The sequence below is a fragment of the Lithobates pipiens genome, unplaced genomic scaffold, assembly GCF_037356315.1.
Source record: "Lithobates pipiens isolate NorthernLeopardFrog02 unplaced genomic scaffold, aLitPip1_a1.2 Scaffold_1, whole genome shotgun sequence".
Taxonomy (NCBI): Eukaryota; Metazoa; Chordata; class Amphibia; order Anura; family Ranidae; genus Lithobates; species Lithobates pipiens.
Window position 1 is genome coordinate 180,529,580 of NW_027507685.1, and position 20,607 is coordinate 180,550,186.

The window sequence follows — 20,607 nt, forward strand, 5'->3', positions numbered from 1 at the left end:
ATGAACACCCTACCCCCTTCCAGCTTGGAGGGGATGCCTGTCCATATAGATCGAATGTCTGGGAGAGGAAGGGTGGCCCTCTGGTCACCACAAGTAGATATGCCTCCATGTTGACACGGTTGTCCACACTCGGACCATGCTAAATGTACCCCCTCTGTATCCCCCGTTCCTCTTCCCTTTTTTCCCCTTATCCCTATATCCTTCCCCTTCCTCCCCCCATCATCCCAATTAATGTGACCTTGTTGTGTCAATCTGTTTTATAAAATTTGAAAAAATGTGAAAATGAAAATAAAGATTATATAAAAAAATATATATATGACAGCCAAAGGTAAAATGGATACTTTTCTTCTATCTAATTAAAATTAGCCCGAATGTAATCAAAGTAGATTCTACAAATCACATACTGTTGGTAGTAAAGGGAACAATGTTATAAATATAGCAACCAGAATCCACTTACTGAAGGTCCCAGCAAAGCCAGACGGTGGAGAAGTGACCCCAGCCCAACTTTCGGACAACATGATATCTGCCATTGAAGAGGTCTCCTATTTTTACTGGGTAATATCCTCCTATAAACAGAAGCAAGAAAAAAACATATGGACTGAATATAATACTCTGCATTAACATACTTCTTGTTGTAGCAAAGGGTCCTATTTTAAAGCTATATATAAGATGGATCACCTACTGTTTTATATAGCTCTTTAAAAAAAAACTCATTTTTTAAACTTTACTATATTGATATCATCCACAGAATCACTCCATACAAGTTTCTTTAACTCTGCATAGAAAGCACCTAATAATAGAGGTTCTGGCTTCAGACCGATGCCTCTGTGGTCCATTAAGCAGAGGCATCCATTGTCAGCTTAAGAATAGGTCGGAGTCATCTGGTTTAATGAACATCATGCTTCTTGACTGCACCAAAAAACGTGGTTCATGAGTGACTACAAATTGCCAATACTTCAGCTCAGGGTGAGGTACTGATGTCTGCAGGTGCAATTTCATAAAGCACATAGAATTGCAAGAGCAGTTAAAAATTTAATGTTAGGTTAGTAGGATAAATTTTGATAAAATGTAATAGAACATATAATCAAAAGGTCTGGGCATGGGGATGACACAGCAGCAGAGGTCTTCACAGGTCACCTGTGAGCAGTGCGCTCCCTCTGTTTCTTTGGGCATACGATGAGCTGGGACTTTTAGTGGTGACAAAGACCGCCCGCCCTGCTTCTACAGGTCCAGCCCGATCTTAAGACAACATATTCCCTCCAGTATGTTAATTCAGAACTGTTATTTTTATGTTTGCATCACGGTATTGCCTCTCTCCTCTGTTGGTATACTCAGTGAGCTACCCCTTACCTAAATAGAGATTTGGAAAGACTGCTCACCATACCACAACTGGCATCCACCATTGTGGCAGAGAAGTTTTCCAATTCCCTTTCAAGCTGATTACTAGTCCACTGCTGGAACCCAAGTGCTATGCATTTTGTAGAGTTTATGCTTCACCCAAACAGTACTTATAAATGTTATATGGACTGAAATAAACTACAAAATAAATATATTTGTTGCTCTCCAGTTCTTTGACCATATGTACCACCACTCTTTAACCTAATATATCCTACTCCATTATATTTTTAACTGGTCTTACATTTCTTTTTTTAATTATTATTTATTTTAGGTTGTACACAATACCCAAATTAACTATACACAGACATTAGAAGGCATAACAACTTAAAATGACAAATACAGTACAACATGTATTCATTGGATAAAGTAGTAAACAGTCACTGAAGCAGTATGCAGTAAGTGCAAGTCAAAAAGTCATCTGTGCATTTGTTGTGGAACTCTGTGTAAGTGTAAGTTTTGTATTGCATATTGGGGGGGGGGGGGGTAACCACATGACAAAGGAGAAAATCAAGGGTGATGAAGAAACTACAGTGCATAAAAATAAAAAAAATACTCTTCAGACAAGCCTATCCTGCCTCCATCTAACAACTGCACTATTTTCTCCATTAGCTCATCCCTCACAGCTTATTACCCTTTTGCATAACTTGACCCTCCCTCCTAGATTGTAAGCTCTAATGAGCAGGCCCTCTGATTCCCCCTGTATTGAATTGTATTGTATTGTATTGAATTGTGTTGTAATGTCTGTTGTAAAGCACTGCGTAAACTGTCGGCGACTATATAAATCCTGTATAATAATTATAATGACATTAATACTGGGGAAATAGGGGAAAGAAAAAAAAAGGGGGGGGGGGGGTGAAGTGAGAGAGGGAAGATTGAAGGATTAACAAAAAAAAAACCCTGACCCTCGGTGGTAGGTCTTATACTTCGATGTGTTTAATCAAACTGTACCCCCAGAGCCTCTGTTGATCGGATCACCATTGTTTTTTTTTGTTTTAAACCTTTTGTAATTTACCAATTTCACACACCCACCTGATAACGCTGCAGAGGAACCAGAAGTGGGACCACCTTGGAATCAGAAACAATCAATCAAAAGCTCTGTGGAGACAGGGCTTTCTCCATCTGCATATTTGGAAGGTGACCACGTAAGTTGACTTTTAGGGTGACCACAGCCTCAACAGATGTAAATTTATTTTCTTTCCCAATTGCTGAAACTTTTGAGCCAGCGATCTTAATTTTTGGGCTTATTATTACACTATAAGGGCTCCCCCTTGCCCTCTTCTATTTCAGTGGACACTCCAAGCTGTACCTTGGTGACCATAGTGCTCGAATGTTCATTGACCACCACATCCTAGATCGAATCTGGGGAGAGGGTAGTGTTAGTTGGACTAGCAGGTTTAGATGGACTAACTTAAGTTAAAAACAAGTTTCATCCACCACTTTTTAAAGAAGGAAAGCAACAGCTTTTTTTATTTCCTTTAAGGATAAAGGTTCTACATTAATAAATAAAAGCTGTCTTTTGCAAGCATCAGTGTCAGTATTACAATTGTTTGCCTCAACACTCTAGCTGCCACTTTTGTTGGACAGCTTGGTCTTCTAAAGCAGCTGAAAAATAAAGGACTAAAATCGGGCACGCACATACCAAAAGTAAGTTGGTTCAGCAGGAACTGGCCAACATTTAATATGTGTGTACTCTTCTCTGTTCAACAGAAACCATCTTCTGTTGTACAGTCGTGCTGGAAAACCAAAAATAACAAATTGTGCTTAGTGTAAACCAAACAAAAAATAAATATATGAAGGTAACAGTAGCACTCACTTATAATTGAATACCCAATACTATTACCACACTAAACAAACAAACAATAGGTTATGCTTTTATAAATTCAATAAACAATGGCATCCTCCCACACTTCAAAGACATGCTGATAGGCTATTTGTCTCCTATCTAATTTGGTCCTATATGTATAGTATGTGTGAATGTAAATTAGGGACCTTAGAATGCAAGCTCCTTGAGGGAAGGGACTGACTTGAATATACAATATACAGTGGTGTGAAAAAGTGTTTGCCCCCTTCCTCATTTCCTGTTCCTTTGCATGTTTGTCACACTTAAGTGTTTCGGAACATCAAACCAATTTAAACAATAGTCAAGGACAACACAAGTAAACACAAAATGCAATTTGTAAATGAAGGTGTTTATTATTAAAGGTGAAAAAAAATCCAAACCATCATGGCCCTGTGTGAAAAAGTGATTGCCCCCCTTGTTAAAACATACTATAACTGTGGTTGTCCACACCTGAGTTCAATTTCTCTAGCCACACCCAGGCCTGATTATTGCCACACCTGTTCACAATCAAGGCATCACTTAAATAGGAGCTGCTTGACACAGTAAGGTCCACCAGAAGATCCTTAAAAGCTACACATCATGCCGAGACCCAAAGAAATTCAGGAACAATTGAGAAAGAAAGTAATTGAGATCTATCAGTCTGGAAAGGGTTATAAAGCCATTTCCAAAGCTTTGGGAATCCAGCAAACCACAGTGAGAGCCATTATCCACAAATGGCGAAGACATGGAACAGTGGTGAACCTTCCCAGGAGTGGCAGGCCGCCCAAAATTACCCCAAGAGCGCAGCGACGACTCATCCAAGAGGTCACAAAAGACCCCACAACAACGTCCAAGGAACTGCAGGCCTCACTTGCCTCAGTTAAGGTCAGCGTTCATGCCTCCACCATCAGGAAAAGACTGGGCAAAAATGGCCTGCATGGCAGAGTTCCAAGGAGAAAACCACTGCTGAGCAAAAAGAACATCAAAGCTCGTCTCAATTTCTCCACAACACATCTTGATGATCCCCAAGACTTTTGGGACAACATTCTGTGGACCGATGAGACAAAAGTGGAACTCTTTGGAAGGTGTGTGTCCAAGTATATCTGGTGTAGAAGGAACACTGCATTTCATAAAAAGAACATTATACCAATAGTAAAATATGGTGGTGGTAGTGTGATGGTCTGGGGCTGTTTTGCTGCTTCAGGACCTGGAAGACTTACCGTGATAAAAGGAACTATGAATTCTGCTGTCTACCAAGAGATCCTGAAGGAGAATGTCCGACTATCTGTTCGTGTACTCAAGCTGAAACGAACTTGGGTTCTGCAGCAGGACAATGATCCTAAACACACCAGCAAGTCCACCACCGAATGGCTGAAGAAAAACAAAATGAAGACTTTGGAGTGGCCTAGCCAAAGTCCTGACCTGAATCCTATTGAGATGTTGTGGTATGACCTTAAAAAGGCCGTTCATGCTCGAAAACCCTCTAATGTAACTGAATTAGGACAATTCTGCAAAGATGAGTGGGCCAAAATTCCTCCAGGACGCTGTAAAAGCCTCATTGCACGTTATCGCAAACGCTTGGTTGAAGTTGTTGCTGCTAAGGGTGGCCCAACCAGTTATTAGGTTTAGGGGGCAATCACTTTTTCACACAGGGCCATGATGGTTTGGATTTTTTTTCACCTTTAATAATAAACACCTTCATTTACAAATTGCATTTTGTGTTTACTTGTGTTGTCCTTGACTATTGTTTAAATTGGTTTGATGTTCCGAAACACTTAAGTGTGACAAACATGCAAAGGAACAGGAAATGAGGAAGGGGGCAAACACTTTTTCACACCACTGTATATGTAAAGTGCTACCTGTAAAGTAAAAACTCCACTGTATACTGTAGTGTATCCTATCCCAAAACATAGGTCTAATACTGCTTTATGCTGCCCATGGATGGATGGCACACCACTTGTGCCACTCATGACCGACCACATACTGTACACTAGGAGAAACTCTGACAAGTTTGCCCACTTACAAAGAAATTAAGGGTCTATAATTTTGTATCACAGGTGTATTTTAAATGATAGAGACAGAATATCAACCGAAAATACAGAAAAAACACGATACAAATGTTATACATTGAGTTGCAGTTAAGTGAGTAAAATAAATATTTGATCTTCAAGCAAAACATGACTTAGTACTTGGTGGAGAAACCTTGTTTGAAAGCACAGAGGTAAGAAGTTTCTTGTAGTTGGTTACCAGGTTTGCACACATGTCAGGAGGGATTTTGGTCCACTCTTCTTTACAGATCTTCTCTAAATCCTTAAGGTTTCTTGGCTGTCACTTGGCAACTCTAAGTTTCAGCTCCCTCCATACGTTTTCTATAGGATTAAGGTCTGGAAACTGGCTATGCTACTCAATGACCTTAATTTACTTCTTCTTGAGCCACTCCTTTGTTGCCTTGGCAAAATTTTTTGGGTTATTTTCATGCTGGAAGACCCATCCATGACCCATCTTCAGTGTTCTGGGTGAGGGAAGAAGGTTCTCATCCAAGATTTTACAATGCATGACCCTGTTCCTCAATGCAGCAAAGTCGACCTGTACCTGTACCCCTGTGCTTGACTGTAGGGATGGTGTTCTTAGGGTCAAAGTCAGCATTTTGCTTCCACCAAACACAACAAGTCGAGCTAATGCCAAAGAACTCTATTTTGTTCACATCTGACCACAGCACTTTCTCCCAATCCTTCTCCGAATTATTTAGATGTTCATTGGCAAACTTCAGAAGGGCCTGTACATGTGCTTTCTTGAGTAGGGGGGCATTGCAGGTGCTGCAGGATTTCAATCCATGGTTGTGTATTTTTTTTTTTACCAATGGTTTGTTTGGGGACTGTGGCCCCAACTGCCTTGAGATCATTCACAAGCTCCTCCCGTGTAGTTCTGGGCTGATCCCTCACTTTTCTCATGATCATCCTTACCTCATGAGGCGAAATCTTGCATGGAGCTCCAGACTGAGGGTGATTGAAGGTTATTTTGTATTTCTTCTATTATAATATTATATTCCATTATAATAATAATAATCGCTCCAACAGTTGTTTCCTTCTCACCAAGCTTCTTGCTGATGGTCTTGTAACCCATTTCAGCCTTTTGCAGGTCCACAATCGTTTCCCTGATGTCCTTTGACAGCTCTATGGTCTTGCCCATGATGGTGGGTTTGAATGGAAGAAAAAGATTCTGTGGACATGTGTCTTTTATACACATAAAGAGTTGCCGTTAGGAGTAACTTCTTAAATTGACAGGCACATACTGTAGTCAGTCTGTGGGATCCAGAATTATTGTTGGTTGGTAGGGGTTTAAATACTTATTTTACTCACTGAACTGCAATTCCATCTTGTTCAACCAAAAAAAAAAATACAATCCCATATACATATACACAATCCTTCACCCACAGTTGATCCAGATGAAGGGGAAAAACCCTAGCAAAGCATGCTCCAATTTGCTACAGCAGGGGAAAACAAAAATCCTTCTTGATCCTCGGAGAGGCAATCGGTTTTTCTTCTTTTTTCTTCTTTTTTGGATCAACTTTACCTATAAATGTTAGTACCCAGTTATATTATGTACATTTAGGAAAGAATACAGGCCTTTCTTAAAGCAATATACTGAGCTTGCCAAAACCACATCCGGAGGGAGTCTATTCCACATTTTCACAGATCTTACTGTGAAGAAACGTTTCCGTAATTTGGAGATGAAATCTTTTTTCCTCTAGATGTAAAGAGTGTCCCCTTGTCCTTTGTGATGACCTTAAAGTGAATAACTCAGCACCAAGTTCACTAGATGGACCACTTATGTATTTGTACATGTTGATCATATCTCCCCTTAATCTCCTCTTCTCAAGAGTGAATAAATTCAGTTCCTCTAATCTTTCCTCATAGCTGAGCTCCTCCATGCCTCTTATTAGTTTGGTTGCCCTTCTCTGCACTTTCTCCAGATCCCCGATATACTTTTTGAGAACTAGTGCCTGAACTGCATATTCCAGATGAGTTCTTACTAATGATTTGTACAGGGGAAAAATTATATCTATCTGGATCTCTCTTTAATACAAGGACTTTGCGCTTTGGAAACCGCAGCTTGGCATTAAGGTATTTCTCACAAACAACATGGGCATAACTGTAATTACACCCCAAAACCCATTCTGCTAATCTTCTGGATTATTAAGTATACTGCATCTGAGAGACTTTTTTGCTGCCTAGCTGGTAGAGAAGCTAAAAAAAAAACCCAAGAAGCCCTTTATGGCTTTCAAGCGGCATAAAACATAAATCTGATTTCCTGACTACCTATTGCATTTTTTGAGGCCACGGCGAGTTGGATTGATTGAAAACCGATCAGTTCTGACCAATGGCAGAATGCCCTTCGCCATTGTAATGTAAACACAGGCACAGGAAATGATGCAATCTCCCCTCCTGGAGACCTTTTCGGTTCCAGAGTGAGAGGAGAGAGCATTAACAGTGAGTACACAAGAACTACACTGACACCAGTACACGTAGGCACATATTTAACCCTCTGATCACCCCCCCCCCCAGTTAACCCTTTCACTCCCTGTCACAGTGTCACTAAGCACAATGTACAGATATTTTGCTGATCACTGTATTGGTGTCACTGGTGAAACTAAACAGCATTAGGGGCAGTTAGCGCTAGTCCCAGATATGTTTAGGGTACCCGCCATATATTCCCTAATAAAGATATAACCCCCTGATCACCCCCAGTTAACCCTTTCACCGTGTCATTAGTACAGTGTACAGATCTTTTTTTGTGATCACTGTATTAATGTCACGGGTGATACTAGTTAGCATCAGCAACAGTCTTATATAGCTTCAGGGTCCTGCTACATATTCCCTAATAAAGTTTTACCCCCTGATCACCCCCCAGTTAACCCTTTCACTCCCTGTCACAGTGTCATTAGTACAGTGTTCAGATCTTTTTTCTGATCACTGTGTTAGTGTCACGGGTGATGCCAGTTAGCGTCAGCTAGCATCAATCCCAGACAGCGTCAGATTTTAACCCTTATTGCCAATAACACTAACACACACACTATACACCTAAATTACTAATATAGTGTCTGAATGGATCAATATCTTTGATCTGATCAGAGCTATACCAGTGTGCCCAATAGTATAGAGTTCCTAAAAATTAGACGTTAGCAGGATTATCCCCAACCTGCGCTTAACCCCTCCGCCCAGCCCACCCAAACAAGTGTAGGATCAGTAGATCAATGTCACTTTCTATACACAGTACATAAAACCACAGTGTTAGCAGAGTCAGGCCTGATCTCTGCTAACACTAGCAGTTAAATTATTTTTAGCAGTTCAAATAGTCTGACAACTAGGTGTTTTTTTTTGTTTTTTTACCTGTGAGTCACACTAGGTACCTGTAAATTTATTGGCCAAAATGTCAAAGGAAAGATACTCTAGTGAAGGGGCCTACAGGATAGTATTTGAATCTGTAGAGAGTAGCAGTACACTGACAGATAGCTCTGATGACAGAGTAGAGGTCCCTGCTAAGGTCAGGCGTACCCGGGCCCTGTTATTCTGTTGATGAGGTGCTACAACCGCATGATTCTCGTGTACAGCAGAGTGTCAGTACTAGTACTGGTCTACCTTCTGGTGAACTGGCGAGCACCAGCGGGCTAGTACACCTTGGTCATAGACGAACCAGCACTGCAATAACACTTGGTGGTGTGGCGTGTCCCATAAGTGGAGTTCAAGCTGGTGCGGTGGCTAGCCCAAGTAGTGCGCCGCAGCAACCAAGGAATCAAAGACAGGCCCGTGGAGCCCATAGTGCCCTTCCTCATGCGCTTGCAAATCCTGATTGGCAGCCCACAGATTCTGCAGCGACCGTACTTCCCCTCATTCACTGGCCAACCCGGAATTCAGGTGGAAACAGCAGATTTAAGGTCCCTTGGTTTCTTTGAGCTGTTTTTCATGGACGATCTGTACGGATCTATTCACCAAAGTAAGTTCTATGCTAATCAATCGCCACAAACCCAAATTTGACACTTGCCAGACAATTTGGCTGGAAACCTATAAAGGTTCCCAAATTTAATAACTTTCTGGGCCTATCCCTGAACATGGGCATTACTAAAAAGAATGAGTTGTGGTCATATTGGTCCACAGACCCAATTCATCATATGCCCAGGTTCTCTGCTACCATGGCCAGAGCTAGATACAAGCAAATATTGCGATTTATGCACTTCAACGACAATGAACTCTATCGTCCTTGGGTGACCCCGAATATGATCAGCTCCACAAAATTCAGCCCCTTGTAAACTACTTCAACCAAAAATTTGCAGCCTTTTATATCCTCGAACAAGATGTCTGTGTTGATGAGTTCCTGATTAACTTTTCTGGCCGCTTGTTTTCAGTTTCTCCCCAGCAGGCATGCCAGATATGGGATCAAAATGTATAAGCTCTGTGACAGGGCAACAGGCTATACATGGAAATTCCTGGTTTACGAGTGAAAAGATAGCAGTGTGGAGCCCCCTGACTACCCAGACTACATAGGAAGCAGCGGCAAGAATGTTTGGGACTTGGTGTCACCCTTAATTGGAAAGGGGTACCATTTATACGTTGACAATTTCTACACAAGCGTGCCACTTTTTACACACCTCTTTCAATTTGCAATTGGTGCATGTGGTACCGTGCGATCTTATCGCCTGGGCTTCCCCCAATGGCTTGTAAATGTCCCACTTAGTCAAGGGGAGAGAGCCTGCTTGCAGTGAGTTGGAAGGACAAACAGAACGTTTTAGTTCTGTCTTCCATTCACGTTGAGGGGGCAGTCCAAAATACAAGGGTGACTGGTGTTGTTGAGAAGCCCCTCTGTGTCTACAACTACAACCGTAAAATGGGAGGGGTGGACTTCAACGACCAGATGATGGGGCCCTATTTAGTTGCCCATAAGGCCAGATGCTGGTACAAAAAAGTGTCTGTATATTTATTCCAATGGGCTCTGTTAAACAATTATGTACTATATAAAGTGTCAGGAAGAAGTGGATCTTTTCTAAAATTCCAGGAAGAGATCACAGCCCCTCTGTATCTAGAAGGTGCTGTGGCCCAATTTTCCAATCAAGATGCAGTGAGCCGGCTGCATGAGAGGCATTTTCTGGATGTCCTCCCTGGTACCCCTAAGCAAAGAGCACTCCCAGAAAAAATGCTGTGTCTGTAGCAAGCGTGGATACAGGCATGACACCCGCTATGTTTGTCCCTCCTGTCCTGGCGAACCTGGTCTCTGCATTGAGGACTGTTTATGTCGCTACCCCACACTAGTGGAGTATTAGTATGGGGTACAGCAAGGCACCGTCTAGGGCACACTTTTACACAGGGTCTCGAAAGATGTTAGATGACCATGACATTTTGCAAGACCCTAACCTGGAACGTTTATCGTACAATAAAAGGGTATAAAAAGAAAAACTGAAACTAAGCTTCAGCACGGTGGCCAAGACCATACAGCGTTTTAATAGGACAGGTTCCACTCAGAACAGGCCTTGCCATGGTCGACCAAAGAAGTTGAGCACACATGCTCAGCATCATATCCAAAGGTTGTCTTTGGGAAATAGACTTATGAGTGCTGCCAGCATTGTTGCAGGGGTTGAAGGGGTGGGCTGTCAGCCTGTCAGTGTTAAGACCATACACCACACACTGCACCAAATTGGTCTGCATGGCTATCATCCCAGAAGGAAGCCTCTTTTAAAGATGATGCAAAAGAAAGCCTGCTAACAGTTTGCTGAAGACAAGCAAACTAAGAACATAGGCTACTGGAACCATGTCTCATGGTCTGATGAGACCAAGATAAACCTATCTGGTTCAAATGGTGTCAAGCGTGTGTGGCGGCAACCAGGTAAGAAGTATAAAGACAAGTGTTCTTGACTACAGTCAAGCATGGTGGCAGGAGTGTCATGGTCTAGGGCTGCATCAGTGCTGCCAGCACTGGGGAGCTACAGTTTATTGAGGGAACTACGAATGCCAACATGTATTGTGACATACTGAAGCAGAACATGATCCCTTCCAAGACTGGGCCGCAGGGCAGTATTCCAACATAATGATCCTTGCTAAAGAAACTGAGGGTAAAGATGATGGACTGGCTAAGCATGTCTCCAGACCTAAACTCTATTAAGCATTTGTGGGACATCCTCAAATGGAAGGTGTAGGAGCGCAAGGTCCCTAACATCCATCAGTTTTGTGATGTCGTCATGGAGGAATGAAAGAAGACTCCAGTGGAAAACTGTGAAGCTCTGGTGAACTCCATGAAGGTTAAGGCAGTGCTGGAAAATAATGGCGGCCACACAAGACCCTTTGGGCCCAGTTTGAAATTTTCACTTAGGTGTTTACTCACTTTTGTTGCCAGTGGTTTAGACATTAATGGCTGTCTGTTCAGTTATTTTGAGGGGACAGCAAATTTACACTGTTATACAAGCTGTACACTCACTACCTTACATTGTATCAAAGTGTAATTTACACTATGGATATGTCTTTTCTCATATATAATTAACGTTGGAGACCACACGGACGGAATAGTGAAATTTCACCCAGTGCACCAGCAGCAGCCAGAGAGCAACACAGTGGCTTACATTGTGAAGGTCCATCCAGCCCCATAGATGCGTCTTCATGCGATTATTGGTTGAACATATTTCTGATCCCTGGTTGTTCTGATCCCTAGTCGCTTTTTTTGCACTTTCTTTGCACGTATTTGCACAGTTTTTTCTGAACTAGCACACTGTTGGATACTAACAACATTTTCACAATTTTGTATATCTAAATGAATGTTTATTATATTTTTGGTATTCACTCATAGTATGCTGACACGTATGAGATAATTTAATATCTATTTTGGATTTAATTATGATGGAACACAGGTGTTGATTCAATATTGATCACACATATATTTTTTAGGTTTTTTTCAAGGATATACTTTTAGCATATATACTTTTAGGATATATACAAAATTGTTTTAGGAAATTTTTGCACGCTATTGTTAATAGCATTTCTTTTTAAATAACACCAGTTTGTGGTGATAGGTCAATTTAACACACCACTGATAGGGTTTAGCGCCATAACCTTTTTATTTTATACATAAAAAGATATAATAAAATATTCACAAACATGTAAGGGGTGTACTCGCTTTTGTGAGATACTGTATATGGCAAAGCAAAGGGGCTGGGGCGGACATTGTGGCGGATTAGCCCTATTCTTCACCACATATTTTTTACTTTTTTTTGGCCCAGATTGCAATAAAAAAAATAAAGTTGTTTTATTGATACTGTGTTTTATTGGTAACCGTTGTTTGCCATTCAGCTGCAGCACTGCTTTGTTTATTTTGACAGCAAAAACCGGTGTGGGGTTCCCCACCCCCCCAGGTCCATACCAGGCCCTTTGGGTCTAGTATGGATTCGGAAGGGACCCCCCATGCCAAAATGTTAAAAAAAAATGGCATCGGGTCCCCCCAAGATCCATACCAGAACCTTATCTGAGCATGCCGTCTGGCAAGTCATGAAAAGGGAGTGGATGAGCGAGCAGACCCCCCTCCTAAACCATACCAGACCACAGGCCCTCAACATGGGAGGGTGGGTGCTTTGGCAGCCCCCCACCTCAAAGCACCTTGCCCCATGTTGATGAGGACAAGGGCCTCTTCGGACAACCCTAGCTGGTGGTTGTCAGGCTCTGCGAGCAGGGGGCTGAATGAAGTATGGAAGCCCCCTTTAACAAGGGGACCCCAGATCCCAGCCCTCCCCCCATGTGAATGGGTACTGGGTACATTCTTAGTATATAAACAGTAAAAAGGGGAGGACAGACCATATTGGCCCCATAAAGAATGAGGAAGAACATCTGACTACAAAGGATGGGGACATGGCGAAGGTATTTAATTTTTTTCTTCTCCTCAGTCTTCACAAGGGAATTGGGGGGCTTCAGTAACCAAAACTGCATTGTTTGTCCTCACGACACACCACAGGAAGCACCCTTATGGCTAATAGAGGACAGAATTAGAAATAAACTTGGGAAACTTAACATTAATAAATCACCGGGACCAGATGGCTTGCACCCGAGGGTACTTGGGGAACGCCGGCACGTAATTGCCAGACCATTGTTCTGGCAAACACTGGGTCTGTGAGTGCACATGCATTTGCAAGTATTCGATAGATATCTATTTACTTGACAATGAATCATCTTTATTCTGTACAAAAAATGGGAATTAACCACTTGCCGACTGGGCCATAGCCGAAAGACGGCTACAGCGCGGTTGTGTTTTTTCTGGGAGGGCGTCCATGGACATCCTCCCAGAATCTTGCTCTCGCATGCCCCCTGGGGCGCACTCCCGCAAACATCCGTGACCACCGGGTCCGGAAGATCCAGCGCATCACGGATCGCAGTAAATGCCCGCTGGTAGCAGCTGTTTACCATGTGATCGCTCCGTCAAATGGAGCGATCATTTGTAAACAAACCAGCGCCATGTCATAACGCCGGTTCCTCCCTCCCTTCTCTGTATCGATCAGTACAGTGCGAGAGGAGAGGGGGGAGATGGCAGCAGCGCTGTGGGCTGGATGTGTAGTGCCCACAGTGCTACTCTGTGCCAATACTCTGGAATACTCTGCCAATATTGTGCAATACTCTGCCAATACTCTGCCAATACTCTGCAAGACTGTGCAATACTCTGCAACACTGTGCAATACTCTGCAACACGTCAATACTCACCAATACTCTGTCAATACTCTGCCAATAAATTTTAACAGAAACAAAGAATTTTTTTTGTTACTGAATTTTCAGTGTTTTTGGATTTATAGCGCAAAAAATAAAAAACCCAGCGGTGATTAAATACCACCAAAAGAAAGCTCTATTTGTGTGAAAAAAAGGACAAGGGGGAATAATCTGTGTTACCCCATGAATAAGCTACGTCCTAAGATTGGGAAGCAAGAGGCCATTGAAAAAACTACAAGGCCAGGATCTGGCTTTTGATAGAAGTCAAGGCCAGCTTAATTTCAGATCCCATATGCAGGAAATCAGGGATCCTGCATATGACATACTTCCTGGGGTGCCAACCCTGGATCCACACCAAGAAACATATGCCTTCCAGACTCTTATAGTAAGTGGCTCTGGAAGCTGGCTTCCTGGCATTAATCAAAGTAGACACTACTGAAGGAGATCACCCACGATCTTTTATAGAGTGGGATTCAACAGTTAAACCTGTTACATTTTTCACCCGTAAGGTAGGATGAAATATCAGACCTTGTGCAAGAATGTCTGGCTATAATGACAAGGACCCCTACTTCCATTTTTATGTCGGTAAATCAAGATCTTCTGGGGCCACCAGAATCACCTCCTTTCATTCCTGCATAATCCTGCGGAGAAGGCGCGGAAGTAGCAGAACTGGAGGAAATGCATAGATCAGTGAAAACTGATCCTATGGGAAGACTAATGTGTCTTTTCCGCCTGCTAGCAGATCCCTTGTTCTCGACACAAAGTTGTCAACTTTGTTGATGAATCTGGATGCGAATAGGTCCATGTCTGGATTACCCCATCTCAGACATATCGCTAGGAAGATGTCGGGGTGAACAGATCATTCTCCCGGAAATAATTGTTGGTGACTCAAGTAGTCCGCCTGCCAATTCTCTATTCCTGAATTGAAAATTGCCGATAGGCAAGGAATGTTGTGTTCTGCCCAAGCTAGAACATTATTCACCTCTTTTTTGGGCTGCACAACCTTTCGCCCTGGTGAATGATGTAAGCCACCGCCGTGGCCTTGTCAGACTGAATCCTGAAAGGACAGTCCCATAGTCTGACTGTCCCAGATTCTACCAGCCTCCAAGTACTATAATCTTCTTGATGGTTTTAACGAGAATCTTCCTAGGCTGAGTATCCAACCTAGAGATTTCAGATAGTTACAGCTGAGATCAGACTCTTGTTTTAGACCTGAGACGGAATGTCTAAATAGGCTAGGACCGATATGCCTTGAGCCTTTAATCTGGCTAAAGGAAGTACCAGAATCTTTCAGAACACTTGTGGTGCCGTGGCTAAGCTGAATGGCAGGGCCACAACTGAAAAGATAATTTTATATTTCAAAACGCAGAAATTTCTGGTGAGCGGGAAAATTTGGCACATGGAGATATGCAACTCCCCTCCTTGCAGGATGGACAAAGCCGATCGAATTATGAAAGGATCAGATGTTTAAGTGCCGATTCAGATCTTCGAGATCTAGAATGGGTCTTGCCTCTCTTTTCAGTTCTGGAACCTTAAAAGGTTTGAGCCAAAATCCCCTGTTACACTAAGGGAACCTCTGATATCACCGACTGGGATAACAGCTGATCCAGAGGCCAGAAAGAGAGACTTCTTCTTGAGAATCACAGGACCTTCCCCCTCACCCGAACGAGTAGAGGTGCCCCTTCATGAGAAGGCTTTAGCATTCTGCTTTGTGGGCTTTCTGCCTCAAGACCCTGATGCTGCCCTTGGGGACTTTCCCTTGAACCTAACGGTTAAGGCTGTTGAGACTGCCTAGAGGCAGATGCCCCTGGCATAGGAGAGGCAGCACGATAAAAGAAGACATGTTTGAACTTCTTTTTACTGGCAAAGAGAGCTTTACCCTATTAGAGTCTTTTGGATGTACTTATCCAGATCGTCTCTAAATAGCCATACCCCATGAAGGGAAACAAACTGGCTAAGAGCTTTTTACACGGTGCGTCGGCTGATCGATATTTCAGCCACAGAACTCTGCGAGAATACACTAGTCCAAGCATAAGCCATAAGGCTTAAATGATAGAGTCTTTCATTGCCTCTACTGTGAGACATAGTGCGTCAGATACACCAGCCCATTGCCGGGCCTGCTGATCAGGCAGAATTTCAGGTATCTCCACAAACTGTTCCTTAACCCTTTGAAGTCCATATTTTTGAATAAGTTAGCGTCACTCAAAATGGTGGAGCAGAACGTTAAAGGATTAATGGACTGAGATACACCAATTGCAGCAAGATAAAGTGAGGATAATTTTGATTATCCGGATGTTCTCATTCAGAATACATAAGCTTTTTTTTTTTTTTTTTTTTTATAGCTATGCATGAATAGGAAAAAACATCCCCAGGTGGGGGAGGTTCTAATGAACCCAATTAGAAGTAGATACCTCAAGAGGCAGAAAAAAGGTTAAATAAGGAAGTACACAAGCAACAAGATTTGTGATGCTACTCCTTCCATATTAGGCTCCTCCAAAGAGGATAAATAAGTATCTTCCAATATCTACCCGGAAGATCTAACTGATCTCCAGCCCTCCTGCACCTCAACAAAGGGGCCCTGAGGACTAGATGGGAATCTGCTATGTTTAGTCCTACTATGGAGAGACATCATAGCAATAATCTTCTTTTCAAATTTTCAAATGATAGAAAAAGAAAACCTGTTTGTATGATATATACAAGGACTGAAGTGTTCTACCCCTGACGGCTCAATCTGACTAGCCGTATCCCTCTCAGAGGAGGATGTTATTCTTTTGGAAATTGATTTTGTTTACAGTGTAAAACAAATGCCCTTTTAGAGAAGTTCCTGGTCCCATTACCATCCATAGCCTGAAGCATAAAGCAGAGGCACTATGCAAAAGAATGTACATTGGTAGGCTATAGTTCAGCACCATTAGCTGCTATTAACCCTAGCTTCAGTAAAGTATAATGTGCCAAAGGAGTAAGCCTGTGTTCACTAACATGACCAAGCCATCCACCTGCTCTGTCCCTCCACAGCCAGCAGCAGCTTCCACATACACAGCACTAAAACCAGCTTCCTCCATGTGTGGCCAGCGTCTGACGCCGTTAGCCATGCCCCCCCCACGAATTACGGCCCCCCTTCCTTTCATTTCAAAGGAAAGTGCTTTCCCGCGCGAGCAGCGTCCTGTGAACACGAAGGCATGGCGGGGGTAAATCCTCCTCTGATACGGCCGCGGTCTGTACCTTTTTTTTTTCTTTTTTTAAAAAGGCAACTGCTTTGTATCCTGTCCCCTGAAGGGCAAAAAGTAAATATTTGTGAGCACAGGAGGAGACCAGACCCCCCCCCCTATTTACCGGAGGATCTGTTGCAGCTGGAGGAGAGTGAAGGCTTCCTTGCTGTTTCCAGTGTCAGGACGGTGAGTGCTCAATACAGCCCCCAGTGGTGACACATAGGCATGACAACATTATACATAGAAGGAGAAATTCCTGAGAAAATCTCCCTTACCTTATCCTCGCAGCAGGGTTTTACCAGAGATAAAGACCCAATCTTCACCCTTCACGGTAGGCTCCAAGACCTTTTAGGAAACCTTCAGGAACCAAGGGAACCTTGGGTTACCCACAATCCTGGACCTGCGACAGCACCCTGCCAGTAAAAATTTAATGGCTTCACTACCAAAAAATACTGGATCCCAGGGCCCAACTCTCTAAAGAGAAGCGTTCGCAAGCAAAACCTCGTTTCTTCGGACACGAGGCCCAGGTACCATTCATTTAGCCCATGAAAAGACACCAGAACGGATCCGGTCAGCATGGCTAGCCCCAGCAAGGATTACTACCAGTGGAGCACAGCACAGCACATCAATACTCTGAAGACTCCCGGTAATGGGAGGCGTTATATAGAAGAGTACACACCTTAGGGGTGTCCATCACTTGTCAGTCCGATATAACCCACATAGTAATTACTATGGCTCTGTGTCCCCTGATGTAAGAAAATAAATATAGTTACATAGTTATGTAGTAGGTGAGGTTGAAAAAAGACACAAGTCCATCAAGTCCAACCTATGTGTGTGATTATATGTCAGTATTACATTGTATATCACTGCGGTTGTTCAGGTGCGTCTAATAGTTTTTTGAAACTATCCATGCTCCCCGCTGAGACCACCGCCTTGTGGAAGGGAATTGCACATCCTTGCCGCGCTTACAGTAAAGAACCCTCTACATATTTTAAGGTTAAACCTCTTTTCTTCTAATTTTAATGAGTGGCCACGTGTCTTGATAAATTCCCTTCCGCAAAAAACTTTTATCCCTATTGTGGGGTCACCAGTACGGTATTTATACATTTAAATCATATTCTCTCTCAAGTGTCTCTTCTCCAGAGAGAATAAGTTCAGTGCTCGCAACCTTTCCTCATAACTAATATCCTGCAGACCCTGTATTAGCTTTGTTGCCCTTCTTTGTACTCGCGCCATTTCCAGTGCATCCTTCCTGAGGACTGGTGCCCAGAACTGGACAGCATACTCTAGGTGTGGCCATACCAGAGTCTTGTAGAGCGGGAGAATTATTGTTTTCATCTCTGGAGTTGATCCCCTTTTTAATGCATGCCAATATTCTGTTTGCTTTGTCAGCAGCAGCTTGGCATTGCATGCCACTGCTGAGCCTATCATCTACTAGGACCCCCAGGCCCTTTTCCATCCTAGATTCCCCCAGAGGTTCTTCCCACAGTGTATAGATTGCATTCATATTTTTGTTACATAAATGCATTATCTTAAATTTTTCTACATTAAATCTAATTTGCCATGTAGTTGCCCACCCCATTCATTTGTTTAGATCTTTTTGCAAGGTTTACACATCCAGCGGAGAAGTTATTGCCCTGCTTAGCTTAGTATCTTCTGCAAATACAGAGAATGAACTGTTTACCCCACTCTCCAGGTTGTTTATGAACAAAATAACTAGGATTGGTCCCAGCACAGAACCCTGGGGGACCCCACTACCCACCTCTGACCATTCCGAGTACTCCCCATTTATCACCATCACATCCCTTGTAATAGGAATATAGATTGTATAGATTGTAATATAGATTTGATAAACAGTTCTGAAAATATCATGCAACTTGCAAAATTGCAACTACCATCTTTTTATTCTGAAGAACCAGAAAATAAAGGTGGCTGAGCTGCCATTTTTCCTCCCGACCCCGGTCACTCCCTGAACCACTTAAGGACTGCCCAGTCCATATATACTGAGGCAGGACAGCCCTATTGCACGAAACAACATACCCGTCCACCGGTCACCCGCGATCACTCCTCATAAAGGCAGAACGAACAAAGCAGATCCTCATTCTGACAGGGGAGTACAGAGAGATCGTCTGTCCCTAGTGATCAGGAAAAGCGATCACTCTGTACTCCCAGTCAGTCCACCAGCCCTACAGTTAGAAAGAACCTCCCTAGGACATGCTTAATCCTTTGATCCCCCCCTAGTGTTAACCCCTTCCCTGCCAGTGTCATTTATACAGTGATCAGTGCATATTTTTAGCTTTGATCACTGTAATAATGTCACTGGTCTCAAAAAAGTGTAAAAAGTGTCTGATCTGTCTGCCGCAATGTTTCAGTTCTGCTAAAAATTTCCGATCACCGCCACTACTGGTAAAGAAAAAATAATAATAAAAATGCCATAAATCTATCCCCAATTTTGTAGACGCTATAACTTTTGCGCAAACCAATCAATATTGTGATTTTTTTATTCATTCTACCAAAAGTATACAGAAGAATACATATTGGCCTAAACTGATGAATAAATTTGTTTTTCAATTATTGGATATGTATTATAGCAAAAAATAAAAATGATTGTTTTTTTTTTTCCAAAATTGTTGGTCTTTTTTGTTTATAGCACAAAACATAATAACTGCAGAGGTGATCAAATACCACTAAAAGAAAGCTCTAATTGTGGGGAAAAAAGGACATCAATTTTATTTCGTTACAGTGTCGCAGACCTGCACATTTGTTAGTTAAAATAACGCAGTGCCGCAAAAAAATGGCCTGGTCATTAAGGGGGAAAATCCTTTCCGTGGCTGAAGTAGTTAAAGTGTTACTAAATCTACAACAGTAAAATCTGTCTGTATATGCAGTAAAGTATGCATGTTATATTCACCTTAAGGGTTAATCCTCCGAATTGTGTAAAAAGGCTGTTTGGTCCTGTCTTCTCTAATCCTCCCCTTTTGGTATCTCCCAATAGAACAGAGCCTTGCACTCTGCACATGCTTAGTTTAGTGTGTATTGTTATAGAGTCATCACAGACAGAGGGTCAGGGGTCCTGCAGCATCATAGGACAGTCAGAATAGAATGAAAACTCCTCCTACAAGCTTTAACCAGACACTGATAGAAGTCACAAGATTACTATATACTGTTAATGAGAAAAGGTGTTTAGTAGTTTATCGTTACTAAAACTATTGCATTCCCATGGTCTGTGTACTGTGGGGGAAGAGGTATAGTGAATGCAAGGTCCTGGATTTAGTAACAATTTAAGCTGGATACAGTTGTACACATGCCGCAACAAAAATTCTACCACATATAATGTATTCAAATGAATGGAGCTGCACTGCAACCATGAGTGAAACGTTAGGCTCACGGTTGTGGCATGGTATTCCTGTTCAAAATCCTAGTTTGGTTGCCAAAAAAAGAACAGGCACTTAGG

At 42.5% G+C, this 20,607-nt stretch overlaps 1 protein-coding gene across 1 annotated transcript in view; it reads right to left on the bottom strand.

The window, feature by feature from the left end:
- Positions 1–20,607, bottom strand: part of SRPK3 (SRSF protein kinase 3) — a 188,301-nt gene that overhangs the window by 125,805 nt on the left and 41,889 nt on the right. Inside the window, exon 4 of the mRNA XM_077478981.1 lies at positions 458–566. Coding sequence (XP_077335107.1) covers positions 458–566 — 109 coding nt within the window. The remainder of the gene's footprint in view (positions 1–457; positions 567–20,607) is intronic.